Source organism: Petaurus breviceps, unplaced genomic scaffold (assembly GCF_028583685.1).
Source record: "Petaurus breviceps papuanus isolate PSGF00001 unplaced genomic scaffold, PetGlider_PUasm1.0 112, whole genome shotgun sequence".
Lineage (NCBI taxonomy): Eukaryota > Metazoa > Chordata > Mammalia > Diprotodontia > Petauridae > Petaurus > Petaurus breviceps.
Genome location: NW_027185601.1, coordinates 3,575,585 through 3,590,338, shown reverse-complemented (window position 1 = coordinate 3,590,338; position 14,754 = coordinate 3,575,585). Strand labels below are relative to the sequence as shown.

Genomic DNA, 14,754 nt, shown 5'->3' with positions numbered 1-14,754 from the left:
CTCTCCACTATTTCATATAGTTTTGAAAATGCAAGCAATAGCACTAAAAGAAAAAAAGTATAAAGGTAAGTAAAAGATGAGATAAAATCATCTGTATTTTTTATATGACAGTATACTGGGAAAATCCTAGGGAAATCAGCAAAAATACTAATTGATGTAATAGCTTCAATAAGGTTGAAAGCTATAAAATAAACCCTCAAAAATAAACTGTATTTGTTATATAATAACCACGAAGCAATAATAAAAAGGGAAATCTCATCCCAAATAACTACAAAATGAATAAAGTATCTGGGAATCAATCTTCCAAAACACACAAAAGACTTGCATAGATTCAACTACAATATGTTTCTTAAAAAAATAAAGAACAACTTACATAGCTGGAAGAATATTCAGTGCTCATGGCTAGGCTGTGACAATTTAATAAAAATGTGATAATACTACCAAAGTTAATTTACACTAGAATTCGATAAAATAATGAATTCATTTTGAAAAACGAGATTTAGAAAATCAAGGGAAATGATTAAAAAGAGGTAGGGATTAAGAGGAAATGCATTTACAGACCTGAAACTATATAACCAAGCTGCGAATCATCAAAATAAACTGGTAGTGGTTATGAGAGGCAGTTTAATGGAAAAGACAAAGGAGAATCAACAACAATGAAATTCAATAAACCAGAAAATTTTCATAAAAATTTCTGGGAAAACTGGAAAGTAGTCTGGCAGAAATTAAGTGATCAATATCTCATGCCAGAAGGGTCAAACTCAAAAAGAAAGGGAGGCCACAAAATTCCACATAAGGAACTCTGCAGACCACAAATTGACTTAGATAATAACCACATATTAACATTATCTATATTTTTCTGTATTTTCATTTGTTGTTAAATATTTCCCAATTTATGCCATATTTCACAGGATATTACAAATGTACATCTGGTAAATATTAAAGACCATATCACAAAAAAAAGAGAAATAGATCCTCTCTCTCACAGCTATGGGTAGGAGATGATGTATTCTTAATGAAACAAGGTAAAGGCAGTTACAAGGGAATAAAATTTGTAACTTTGATTACGTGACACTGAAAAGTTTCTTTCTGCACAGAAATATTAATGCACCTAAAGCTAAGAAAGTAAGTGGTCGAATGGGAGAAAAATCTTCATATCAAACTCCTCAGATGAGGGTTTGCTGTCTAATATAATACATAAACTTCTCAGACTCCTCTCTGTCACCTCCCACCTTTTGGTTGCCAAGGTCTATCCATTTCATCTTCACAAAATATCTCAAATATACAAACTTCTCTCCTCTGACACTGACACTACTCTGGTGTAGGCCTTCATTTTCCCATACCTGGATTTTTATAGTTTGCCTGTCCCATACTTCTCACTCCAGTCTGTCCTTGATACAGCCTACAAAATAATTTCCCTAAACTGTAGGTCCAACTATGTCACTTCCCTACTCATTAAACTCCAATGAATCCAATTCTAGGATGAAATACAAAATCTTCTGTTTAAAGCCTTTATAACCTAGCTACTCAAACTTCACAGAATAAATCCCCTTAATAAAAGAACTTTTTCCTTAAAACTTGGGACTCAGTCAAAAGGTGGCACCAAAGGCCCTAGAAGGCCACAGGTTCCCCACCTCTTACCTAGCTCTTCCTCTTCCCACCCTTACCTTTTCCTATCTTCTTATACCTTACATCCCCCTCCCCATACTCTTCAGTTCCGAGACACTGGTCTTCTCCTCACTGTTCCTGAACACTCCTGAAATCTCTCTGTTCTGAGCATTTTTACTGGCTATCTCCATGTCTGGAATCAGCTTTTTCCTCATCTACTTCCTGGCTTCAAATCCCAACCTAAAACATACTTTCTACAGGAAGCTTTTGCCAATCCCTCTTGATTCCTCCCCTCTACTGAGTATCTTCTGTACAGATCACATTTGTACATGGTTCTTTGTTCGTTGTCTCCCCAATCAAATTGTGAGCTCTGAGGGCAGGGTCTCCTTTGCCTTTCTTTGTGTCCCTAGTGCTTAGCACAGGGCCTGGCACACATCAGGGTACTTAATAAATGCTGACTGACTGATTACTCTATCAGAAGTAACTTGAGAAAACCATTTAAAATATGCAGAGAGATACTGGAATATTACATCACTATCTAGCTGATAGATGAAATAAAAAACTGCCCAATCAAAGGCAACAACAACAAAAAAAGTAAAATGAAAGAAATTTGGAAAATAAAAGCATGTCAGAAAGTCTGGATTTCCTTTAATCTGCAATTGAAAGCAAAAGTAAAAAAGGTTTAGACAATACAAAAATCCAAGAAGCAGGAAAAAAAATCCAATACCTATGAATTTTTCTCACAGCCTTGAGAAGTAATGAAATGAGGGGAAAAAAAAGGGATCTCCAAAGAAGAATGTACAAGTTCAACAACAATGAAAACAGAAGCAGAATCAAAGCGGAAAATCTATGTAGTATTAATATGAAAAACTGAACTAATATCAAGGAGGTGGCAAACTCTAACTTCTCTCCAAAACAGGAAATAAGTGTGACAGACAAAACATATAATTATTGCATCAGACACTTTTGGTAGTGACACCAGCAAACTATTTTATGACCTTCCTCTCAGACAAGTCTGACTTCACCCTTTCTGAACAGAAGGGAACATAGATGTACTCCAAAAAAATTAAAAACACTAACAAACCTTCAGATTTTATGTTCCTGTACCTTATACAAAACATCCAAATTTTATATTAATAACAATACATAGGTATCTTAAATAATATAATGGCCAAAGAACAACTTATTATCAATTTGGTAATTATCATACAAGCTGCCCAAAAGCACTCTAACATTTATACTGCCTTTGTTGAACAAAACCTTTAGTTCAATTCTGAACTCATGGCTTTCTTCTGTCCAGCAAATATATAAAACAGAATCAAGAACAGTGAGAATATGCGAAGGTTTGCTACCCTCACAGACAACCTATTCTTTATTTAAAACACACAACCAACATAAGAGGGTCAAAAATCAATTGGCACAATAATCAATTATGGTTCTTCCTAGATCCATTATCATCTCTAAGTAACTAAATATGGCTGGTGAATGAAAACATCTCACTACTTGCCACTGGAAGCTATCGAGTTATATAGATAGATCAAAAAGCGTGTTAAATGGCTCCTTCATCTCATGCAATCTTCTCCAAAGGCAGAAAAAGGTAACATTTGGATGTACCAAGTTTAAGATTCTCAACATATACTAAGGAAAAACTTAGGCTACAGACTTTAAGCTTGAAATTTGAGCCAATGGATGATGGTGATACCTAAAAATGCCTTTTCTCCTCCAGTGGACCCTTCAAGATAACTCTCTAAACATACTCAGACACAGACTAGCATTCAGGAATCAAAGTTGATGCAATATTAGTCTTACTGTCCATTTTTAGAAAGTATCTTATAAAAAAAATTTATGAAACATGAGGGTCATCACCTTAACTCTAAAGACTTCCACAACAGAAATAAGATTCATAGGCATTGTTAAAGTATCTGAAAACAGGTAAAAACAAACAAAAAAAACACAAAAAACCCAAAGCAAATAAAAACAAACAAAAAACCCCCCAAACCCAGAAATACTTTCAGAATAGACATCAATAGTCAAAGATGAATGATAAGTATATATTTCTAGACTCGCTGAATGTAGCCAGAAGTGGTTTTCATCAAGATGGAATCTATGAAACAGCTAAGATCCAATAGTAGAATCAAAAGTGCCTCCATGAATGATATCTACATTAATTCAACCAAAAATGTACTGGCAAAGAATTACAGAACAAATGGCTGAGTCATAAGGATTTAACTGTGGAAACTGAGGGCTTTATAATAGCAACTCAGCTATCATGTATTTAAGGTCACTAGAAATTATAGAAGGGTCACCTTTAAAGAGCCTCAACTCAGTGACCAATAAGGATTTGCACTTGTATTTCTGCCTGCTATCAATCCCACAAAACAAGATGCCCCTTCCAGGATAAATTCATCAATTCCTCATCACCGGGATGCTGACCTCAAAAGCCACCTCTCTCAGCCTTCTTTCCCCTCTGGATGGGAGGGGCAGAGTAGTAAACTCTTCCCAAAGTCTTCCTTTAGATAGAAAGGCCTAATGGTACTCTAGGGTCTCCTGTCACTCCACCCCCCTCTTTACTTCCCCTCAATTTCTTTTGTGGGTGGTCTTTATCAATATTTATTAAGTGGCTACTACTGCTGAGCAGTGTTCATCCCTGTGAACACAAAAAGAAGCCCTTAGTAGGTGATTAAGTAAAGTTTATCTACTGATTTGAACTGAATTATGCAAATTAACATAGAAAATGTGCCACATATCAATGAAGACAATAAAAATTTAGCACCCACCAAAATCCTAGTAAGGCATGACATGGCACCAAAAAATACGTGAGAAATTCCTTATCTTTCATGGACAAAAGAAATACTATACAGACTTAGAATATTCTGTTAAATTCTAAACAGCAAACTGTACCTGACCATTACCACAGACCACACTGTTAGCTACAACTACCTAGACAAACAAAAACATTTTAATCCTAATTTCCAAGTTATGGTACTAAAAGATCTGGAAATATTTAACAGAGATCAAAATTATGTAGGAACAAGATGAAGCTCATGCCATCCAAAATATTTTGTCTACTAATGAAGTTGTACTAAGGATTCTTGCAGTGAACCTACATGATAAACTTATACTCTAATATCTTTATTAAATATTCAACTACAAAACACAGTTATTTTATCTACCTGTACAACAGACTATAGAATGAATCAAATAGCAGCAGTATAAGAAACTTGGTTTATCCCTGTCCCCTGGGGGAAAAAAATTAACAAGACTTAAGACAATGTGGTTGTGGATAAAGAGCTAGAGCTACCTCCTCAGTCTTAGAAAATCTAGGTTTCAATTTAACCCATGACACATACATATGACTGTGTCCCTACTTTGGGTCTCTCTATAGCCCAGGCAATTCTCTAAGACTTAGATAAGCTGCAGGTCAAGCACCAATTTGTCCTGGTAGGAATTTTCTCAACAAGAATTTAGTTCTCCAAAAACAATGAAGAAACATATACTGTCAAAAAACTTTATTACCTATAATAAATATTGCCCATAAATGTCAGGGTTCAATTAAAAAAAATTTTAGACAAATACTAAAACTTAAAATATATAATAAGAAAAAGAAGCATTTTAAACTAAAATATTAAATATAAAATAAGAAAGGAAAAATGTGTCATGTGCACAGCAGAACATAGGAGAGGATTCAGAATATATAGCAATAACTTTTCATTTCAATCAAGTCTATATGTTAAATATTATGTGTTATGTTGAAAACTGTCCATCTTTGCTTCCTTGTAGGTTTTCTCTTGTTCTCTGCTATGCACTTTTTACTTTGTTCTTTCTTCCCCCCTCTACCCCAAGGTTACAATTGAGCATGGATATATTTATGTGTAAGTACTTATACACACACACACTTTCCCTAAGAGATTCTACTAACCTTTGTTTATGTTTGTGCATATCTTTTTTTCCTATATCTCAACTCCTGTACTTTACTTCTACCTTTAATAATTTTTAAAAACTCAATTTAATAGATACCATAACCCAAGAGTCACAACCATCAAATTAAAAAGAATGAAAAGCTTTCCCAACCAACACTTAGTGAAGTGAAAGCCAGAGGGAAGCAGAACAAGATGCACTGCATTCCCATCATCCTGCCTTTCACTGAAATTGTCCTGAAGATGCTTTCATCAAGTCTAGAGAAAATGATTTTATGTCCTTAAGATTCTCTCAATGAATTAACTTATCCTAGTTGCTCACAGTTTAGATATGATGGAGTTACCAATTCTATTCTTTCTGAAAAAATGGAGGACTTCCAGGCCTTCCCATCTACCAGGAATTTTTTTTTACATGCTGTCTCTCTCAATTAAAGTACATAAGTTCCTTGACAGTAGAGATTATCTTGATTCTTCTTGGCCCATAATGAGCATTTCATAAGTATTTTCATTCATTCAGTTATAAAAAAGTCATTTTATACATTTGCACAATGTTCACAGAACACTAAAAGTAAAACAATAGCAGAAAAATGACTTTCCTTTAGTCCATTTCTATCTGAACCCTACTGAAAAAGAAAAAAGATGAAAATGTCAATAATGTAGAAAAATGCCATTCAACAATTATGAATACCTACTTTCTTTAAAGTCCTGTGCTAGGGATACCTTAAGTAAAAAAAAAAAAGACTTAGAAAAGTAACATGCTCAAGAACCCGGCATTCTGAAGGGTTATAATATGTATATAAGTACATGGAGGTAGCATAAAGCAACTTCAGGAGTAAGAATCCAGAAAAGCTTTGTACTACAGAGGATACCTGAGCTTTGTATTTTAGTAAGCTACAGATTCTACAAGGCAGACATGCAGATAATATTCATGGATCAGGTTCAATTTCTACTGAAGTAGAACTCTGTCCCCACTGAAATCTTAGTTTGGGAAAATCAATGAACTCAGTGATTGAAAATAACTGAATAAATCATATTAAAGTGTCCCCAGATGCCCTGAGAACACACTCAAGGTAACAATGTCTATTAGTTACAGGACAGCTTTTATTCCAAATCACAGAAAATGCAAACTTGTGGAGGGTGCTGACACACCCCAGAAGGAAGGTAAATTTTTCTATCAGATCTACATGGGATGAATAACTACCTCAAGGTAATAGTGGAGGGGGGAAAATTTCATCTATTACTCTGACATCATGGCTTAGACTCTTGCTTTTGGGGAGGGGGGGGGCATCACGTTATTTTTCCCATTCTACAGATTAGGTGACTATGGCTCAGAGGGGTTAAATAACTGACCCAAAGTCATAATGTCAGAGCTGAGTCTTTTGTGATGCCAAGTTCTGTGTTCCTCCTATTCTGTATTATACTATTCGAGCTCACTAAAACTCTGTCAGGGTCCATAAGCTGTAACATAAATACAATGCCACCACAACTGCAGATTCTATTGCTATTCCACTTCAGCCTGAAGTGCTACTTCATTTGAGTGAAAGGGAGGGAGGAAGAAGGATTGGGGGGATGAATATAATCATCTTTGGTAGCCAATCACACTTATAAATGTTAGCCATTATTATTATTATTGTTAGCTATTGCACTTGTTGACAAGGTATCGGCCTCTACATGGAAAGTCTGGCCACAGGTAATCAAAAGACCCATAGCCTTCTGCCTTAATTCACAGTACCCCTTTATTTCTCTCCTCTATTGTTCTTGTTTTCTAAGGAGTATACTTGTTATACTGTTTTAACAAGATTTTCACCAAAAAAAAAAAATTTCATTACAATGACTTCCTTTAGAATTATATTTTAATGAGTAAGATTCTTTTGAAATTTGCCTTTCGTAAGAAGACTTTTTAAACGTATTTGAAGATAAAACATTTAGTATGCCACTGTTGAAGGCACTAAACACTAAATCCAATAACAATAAGGATCATGTACTGAGCCTTTTAAGATTTGCAAAGTGCTACATATATAATAATTTCATTTGCTATAGTTGACCTTTACATGTACCTAGGTCACCTGGAAGTATGTCTGTGTATAGCTACTATATAAATGCAAGTAATTGTATTTATATATTAAAAACATAGAATATGAAAAACAAACCATTTCAAATTAAACCTTTCTCCAAATTATTTTCATTGTTAAAATTTTATCAATCAATTTTAATGTGTTAATATTTTTAATGAAATGCCAACTCTATTTTTTAATCGAAGGCATTTAAATTAAAGATAACTAAGAAACTCTAATCAAATGTTATTCTGGTTTTAATAATAGTAATAATGCTATCTAGCATTTTATATTGTGCCTACTATGTGCCACCAAGCACTGCGTCAAGCACTTTACAAATTTATTTCATTTGATTCTCACAACAAACATAGGAGATAGGTGCTATTATTATCCCCATTTTACAGTAGAGAAAACTGAGGCAAACAGATTAAATGAATTGCTCAAGGTCACAAAGCTAGTGTCAGTGAGTGGTCATATTTGAACTCCCCACTCTAGGCTCTGTCCACTGTTCCACTCAGCTCCTTCTCCTTACAAATGTGAAAATACTTTAGGACTTTTCTGCAGATTACTACGAATAAGACTTTAAAGACCATCAGACTCAGAAAACTCAAAAGATATGAAACCTATGGAGGGCAAAAATACCAAAGAAGGAAAATCTGGTCAACAATTTCTGCTCCTCAGTGGCTCTGAATTTAAAGAGTGATACTGGCATGTAATAGCTATCAGATTTGAATAATCTTACCATATTTCTCTCCAAATCTATCCCTCCTCACCCCAGAGATACGATCAGCAGCAAAAAATGATTTTTCTACCTCTATACAACATCCTTCCTATCCCTTGCACAGCCATTACCCCTAGAATTCAGACACTCCTCATCTCTCTTCCTGCCAACTGAAATAGCCTCCTAACTGATCTCCCTACATCCAACCTCCCCCTGCTCTGTTCCATTTGCCAAAGCTGTTAAAATTCTCCAAGTCACACCATGTTATTCCTCTGCTCAAGAATCTCCATCGGCTCCCTCTGGTCTCATGGATAAAATATATAAATTCCTCTTTCCTGGCAATTAAAATCTTTCACAATATACTTCCAGTTTACTTTTCCATGTTTACTGACTGCACTCTGTAATGCAGCAAAGTAGATTGGCTGCTGTCACCCAAATAAACACTTTATCTCCTCTCATTGACTTCAAAAGGTTGCACTCCATGCAAAAAATGCTCACTCTTCTCCACCATCACCTCAAATTCCCTGGTTTCCTTCAAGGCTCAGCTGTAGTTCTACCTTTTACAGGAAGCCTATCCTGATTCCTGTCCAGTTCTTCAGGTTTCCCCTAAAATTACTTCCACTTGGTAGATATTATGTATTTGCTTTTCCACATACATATTGTTTTTCTTGGCTCCCCTAAATAAAATATAAACTCCTCAAGGGCAGGGGCTGCTTCAGTTTTTGTCTTTGTAACTCCAATGCCTAGCATAGTGCCTTGCACAGCAGGCACTTGACAAATGTTTGATGAAGTACTAACAAGTACAAGTACTACTGCCAATATTGCAACACTATGACATACAACATTAGCCACTGCTTCTTTCTGTTTGACTAGCTACACCACTAACTAGATTTCTATCTCAATACATTCATTCATTCAGCAAATATTTATTTTAAGTATATTGCCTACCATTCTCAAAGTGCTAGGAGATAATACTATTAAGAGATATATACTGTTACTGCAAGGAGAGAACAAATATAATACAAATCAGAATATAAGTGCATTAAGGAGTTTAAAGTACAACATCAGATGAGAAAGAAATCACTTTCAAGTTAAGAGAAAAATCCCTTCTGATGGAGATGAAGCATCTTGTAACCTAAAGTAAGTAATGTCTTCCACGTAAAATGAAACACGATGTTTGAACTAGTTTTCCATCTTTCCAAAACTTAAGTTATCAAGAGCAATTAGAAAATATTTTTATTTCTTAATTTCATGGGCAAGACTGAGATTTTAATGTTCTTTCTACCCTGAAAGGAGCCTCATGTCATAGTGGAGAGTTGATCCTAGAGCCAAAAAGACCTGGGTTCAAGTACTACCTCTGACACATACTGGCTGTGTGAACTAGGTAAGGTAATTTAAAACCTCTTTGTGCCCCCAAGGCAACTCTCTAAGATTATAATTTGCAGAGTAGGTACCCACTAGTATTGGCAGGATTATCCTTACTCAAAGAAATCTGAGGTCCAGTTTCTATCCGCTATCTTTCTACTACTAACAAACCAACCTCTAATGCAAATAACAAAACACAATGGAATTTTTTATGAAAAATACTTGTTAAAATTTCATACATTGCTTGAAACTCACAATTTGGCACATACCTATATTCTCAAGGCCTAAAGAAAACTAAGAATGAGTCTACCAATCAAATATTAATTGGGCATTTATGTGCAAGCAACTGTACTAGATGCTATGAGATAAATTTGTAAACTGGAGAAAATTCTTGCTCACATAGACCTTAAAGATGATAAAGCCAATCTTGAAAAACAATGTTCAATTGGGAAAATGTTACTGGACATTTTTTTTTTAAGTTAATTTCCTATACTTAGCAACATTATATTCCACTAGCTTAAGAAGCTCTATTGAACACTCCAAAAAAAGGCACACTGGAATTGAAGCAAGAGTTCCAGTACCTTTAGAATTCTAAATCTTTTAAATTCAATAAATTTTTACTCAAAAATGGATTCAATAAATGAAAAAACTTAAAACCAGACTTAAAAAAAATATTTAACTTCACCAGCTAAAGAGCATGAATGAATAAACAAACGAATGAAGAGAAGCATCCTCTCTCAAAATATCTAACACATCTAGGATGAGGTTTTTGGGGTAAAATTGCATAGTTTGCAGCAGTTTGTAAGCATTACATTAATTTTAAGGTATGTAACATTAGTAGCATTTAGAAAGTTAAATGAGAATAAATGCAATTTGACCTCCCATTCCCTTTTTCTATATATCATTATTTTCAAAGGTCCTCTTGCCTGCTATAGGCAATCTATTCCAAGAGGTTTTTAAAAATCCCACTGTTATTCATGAATGAATAGGAAAAAAATTTGTCAAATGCTTATGATGTGCAAATCATTAATGTCATATTCTGGCCTTCAATACATGCCCTAAATTAGTCGAAATTTTTGTGATAAAAATAAAAATGAAAATTTGCTTCCAACCTAAGGTATAAAAAGCACGACCTGCATCGATTCCAAATGAAAACTTTACTGTTTTAATCCTACCACCTCCAAAGCAAATAAACATTCCATTAAATTGGAACTAAGAATTATCTTCAGAATTTACTGTAACTCAAGTATGGGGAAAAGGCACAAAAGTTCATTCAAATGTATACACAAATATGTATGCAACACACACCCACATCATATATACATAAACACACATATATGTATATATGTAAACACAAGTTATTCTATTTTATATAAAATATTATTTTATTCTCTATAAAAATAAAACCTTATGCTAATGTTATTTATACTAATGTTACTACAAATTACGTACAGGGTGTCACAAAAGTCTAGTGCAGTTTTAGGCACTAAGACTTCTGAAACGTCCTATACGTTATATGTACTATATAACAATATTAGAAAATAAATGAAAAGTTTAATGGCGTACTTGAACATGATTTAAGGTGCACTAAGACTTTTGGGAAAGCCTTTCTGTTGTATGTAACGTATCAGTAACATAACAAGCTTTAAAACATCCTCTATAAAACAGAAGCTTAATAAAGCACTTCGATATAGCTTAGAAGGCACTAAAACTTTGGGTATCCCCTGCTGATGTATACACCTACACCTCCAGCCGGTTTTCGTGGTCTTTCTAAGCCTCCGGAAGCATCGCTCAAGCCTTGCACAGGAGAAAGAGAGAGGAAAGCCTGGCTTTGGGGTCTGCACCTGACCCACATAACTCCACCTAGGCTACCCTGGGGGCCCCCCCTCCGCCCCCGGCCCAAGGCTTCGGCAAACCCCCTGAGGGGTCACTCTCTACCTTCCGCGTGGCCGGAGGCGCCCGGAGCAGGTCCCCCGTCCCAGGTCCCCAGAGTCCGGCCGAGGCGCCGACCAGCCCAGCTCGGCCAAGACCCCGCTGCCTCAGTGTCCCCGGCGGGAACAGGGCACGCCGTGGCCTTCTTCCCGGTCCCCTGGGGCCTCTGCCCTGGGAGGGGCGGGGGGGCGCTGGGAGGACGGCCGGAAGCTACGATTGTTGTCGGCTAATACTCAACTCCGGGGAATCGCGGCAAGTAAAAGGCCGGCCGACGGCTGAGAGGACCCGAGGACCCTCCGAGAACGGGACGGGACGCGACGAGATCAGGAACCGGAAAATGAGAGCGGTCTTCCTGCCCACCCTCCTCCGCCTCCGCGCCGCCGTCGTCGCCCCCGCGCCCTCACACGCTAAGGCAACTCAGGGGAGAAGGATGAGGCGGCGGAGTCCGGGGTGGGGAGAGCGCTATCCCCGGAAGGAGGGAGGGGGGAGTGCAGGGTGATCCCCCCCCCTCCCCCCGGGACCAAGCGCTAGGCTCCCAGCCCGGCCCTGCCCTTGCGTTGAGCCGAGGCCGAAGGGCAGCGAGCGCACGGCGTGCCCGGGCAGGGAGGCAGCGGCCACAACAACAGGGCTGCAGCCGCCGCCGCTCCGGGGAGAAGGGCCTCTACCCAGTGCGTAGTTAGTAGCACCCGGCGTAGCAAAGACCCGGGGCCTGGGCCGCAGAGGCCACCCGGGGTGACTCAGTACCTGCACTTACACCCCACCAGCGCCTTTCTTCCCTTTCCTTTCCCCTTCTCCGCCTCCCCTCCCCCCGCAACACGCACCTACACGAGGGCCCCGGCCCGGGCCAGCACCTCTCGCTTCCGCACACCCCTCCCCCAGCACCCGACCCAGAGAGCCGGGCCAAAGGCCGGCCCAGGACCCCGGCGGCGCCAGGCCCGGCCCGGCTCCGCTGGGAGCCTTCTCGGACGCGGTCTCCGTCACTGCGACACCGCGGCTCCGGCCCAGGCCTGCTCCGCTCCCCCGGCCCCAGCCTCCTCCAAGCGGCTGAGACTCACCAACATCTTCCTCCCGTGCTGAGGAGGCTCTGCCGGCGTCGCCACCTGCCCCACAGGGTTTCTAGCGCTGTTCGGCCCCCGTCCCGCCAAGGTCTGGCCGCGTCCCACACTCCCAGGGGCCGCCCGGACTGGAGCTGCGTGCGACAGACACCCGCTCCCTCCTCCCCCTCCCCCTCCCCCCTGCCGCCGCCGCCGGTCCCGCCCACCCTCCTCCTCCTGCCGCCGCCGCCGCCGCCGCCGCCGCCGCGCACCCTCCGCCCGCCCTCTCCGCGCTTTCAGCCGTCCGGGCCGACCGGCTCGCTTTGCTCAGCACACACCCGGCGGAGGGGGGGGCAATCGTTCCGACGCCATCGCCGGGGTCCGGGCCCTAGAGACAACCCGGACGCCACCTCCACGCTGCCCTCTTCTGCTCCGAGCCCTCGGGTTGGAGGTCACCCCCCACCTCTTCCCGGAGACTAAGACCGACCTGTCCCCTAGAATAAACAGTACCCCCTCCCTCGTCCAAGGCTTCAGTTCCCTCTCCGCGGTGCTGCCCCTAAAAAAGAGCCGAGTTCCCACGATCCCTCCCCCACACCACGAGTTCGAACCTGCGGGCCTCCAGCTGCAGCGCAGGCAGCAGCAGAGCAGCAGTGAGGAGCGCATCCGTCCGAGTCCTCCAGTTTGCTCCTCCCGGGCCCTCCTCCACCAGCCCGCCCCCCGCCCCATCCTGCCCTCCTCAAGGGACGCTCAACTGCAGTGAGAGCCGGCCGGGAACCGGCGCTCATAAAGCGCCTTCGGGGCGCGGGGCACGGCCGCGCTCAGCGGGAAGGTTGGGGTGGGGGTACCTCCAATTTGGCGTGTCCTCCTTGGGGTGTCTGCTGCTGCTGTCTCCCTCAGCTAGACTAGGAGCGCCTCGAGGGCAAGAACTGAGTTTTTGCTTTTTTAATCCCCCGAGCCTGGCAGGCACACCGTGGGGCCTGGCGCCTAATAAATGCTTGTTAAGTCAGAGAAGCCAAATGCTCTCCCAAATTAAGAACGGACTTGGGGAAGACACTCGAGAACAATAGATGCTTTTGTCCAGTGTTCACGAGGCAGCGTGCAATTCGGCTCCCTGGGAGAGCTGGGTTCAAGTACTGCCCAGCTACATTCTAGTTGTGATTCTAGGAAAATCACTTAATCTCGCAGGGCTCCTGGCAGTTCGCATATATTGTCTAGCAGGTGCTGAGCTGCATTGTTGGAGGAAATTTGCTCACTAGGAGTCTCCAATATCAAATCACGGGGAGAGAGCGAATAAAAAAAAATCCTAGTCCACATTTCCATAGAGTTTCTAAGAAATCTTAAAAACATCCTGATCTTCTAATAGTCACTGTTAAAATTCAGATCACAAAAGTAAAAGATTACTACACTTCAAACTTTTGCTCTGACCAAACCTCTTAGATTTATGACAACGTTCTCCCAACCATTTATATTTGCTATGTTAAAACTAGAAGTAACAGCGTTGAATCACGGCCTGCTGGAAAGAGTAGGGACTGAAAACAGAGGCCTGGCTAGGTTCAAATCCCTCGTGGGGCAAGTGACTTCAACACACAAGTCTGTTTTTTCTGTACAATGAGGGTTGGATTAGGCATCTGGAGGTCCCTTCCAACTCTAGATTTATAATCTTAAATGGATGGTGTGAGACGTAAAGCCATGAGCTTAATTTTCATGGGTACCCTGTGGCATGGATCTCAGTTTAAAATCACACCTTCATATGAGCACCCCAAATTCTCTATTCAAAATGGGGAAAATGGATTACAACTGGTAATAAGAAACAGCACTAAAAAGGGGGGTAATTTGGAATCAGATCATTAGACCTAGAAGGTCATCTATTTCAATTCCCTTTCATATTTACAAATAAGGGAACTGAGATCCATAGAAGAGCAGTAATTTTCCTAGGGTGCCTGAGATAGCAAGTGTCAGAGACAGGATTAAAAGCCCTGTAACCAACCACAATCTTTCTATCCAACTACATCCCCTATTTCTAATTACTGATATGTCACTATTGTATCACTCCAAGTGTATAATCCCGGTGGAGAAGCAAAGAAAAACATATTGCCCTGTTTCCTCCTTCCCTCACTGCTGGT

The 14,754-nt window shown here is 40.3% G+C and overlaps 2 protein-coding genes across 4 annotated transcripts in view; one reads left to right on the top strand and one right to left on the bottom strand.

The window, feature by feature from the left end:
- Nucleotides 1–13,364, bottom strand: part of LOC138157152 (cullin-1) — a 116,656-nt gene extending 103,292 nt beyond the window's left edge. Inside the window, exon 1 of one of the 3 annotated variants that reach the window (XM_069082663.1) lies at nucleotides 13,240–13,364. The gene's annotated coding sequence lies outside the window, so the exon portion shown is untranslated. Of the gene's footprint in view, nucleotides 1–11,603; nucleotides 11,624–12,652; nucleotides 12,835–13,239 lie in introns of those variants that run through there. The other 2 variants (XM_069082657.1, XM_069082670.1) reach the window with 2 other exon arrangements.
- LOC138157386 (WAS/WASL-interacting protein family member 1-like) lies at nucleotides 3,461–13,111 on the top strand. The gene is made up of 4 exons (XM_069082929.1): nucleotides 3,461–3,540; nucleotides 4,500–4,590; nucleotides 11,533–12,009; nucleotides 12,362–13,111. Exons 1-4 carry the CDS (start codon nucleotides 3,461–3,463, stop codon nucleotides 13,109–13,111), a joined length of 1,398 nt encoding a protein of 465 aa, XP_068939030.1.
- Nucleotides 13,365–14,754: the final 1,390 nt, after the last annotated feature.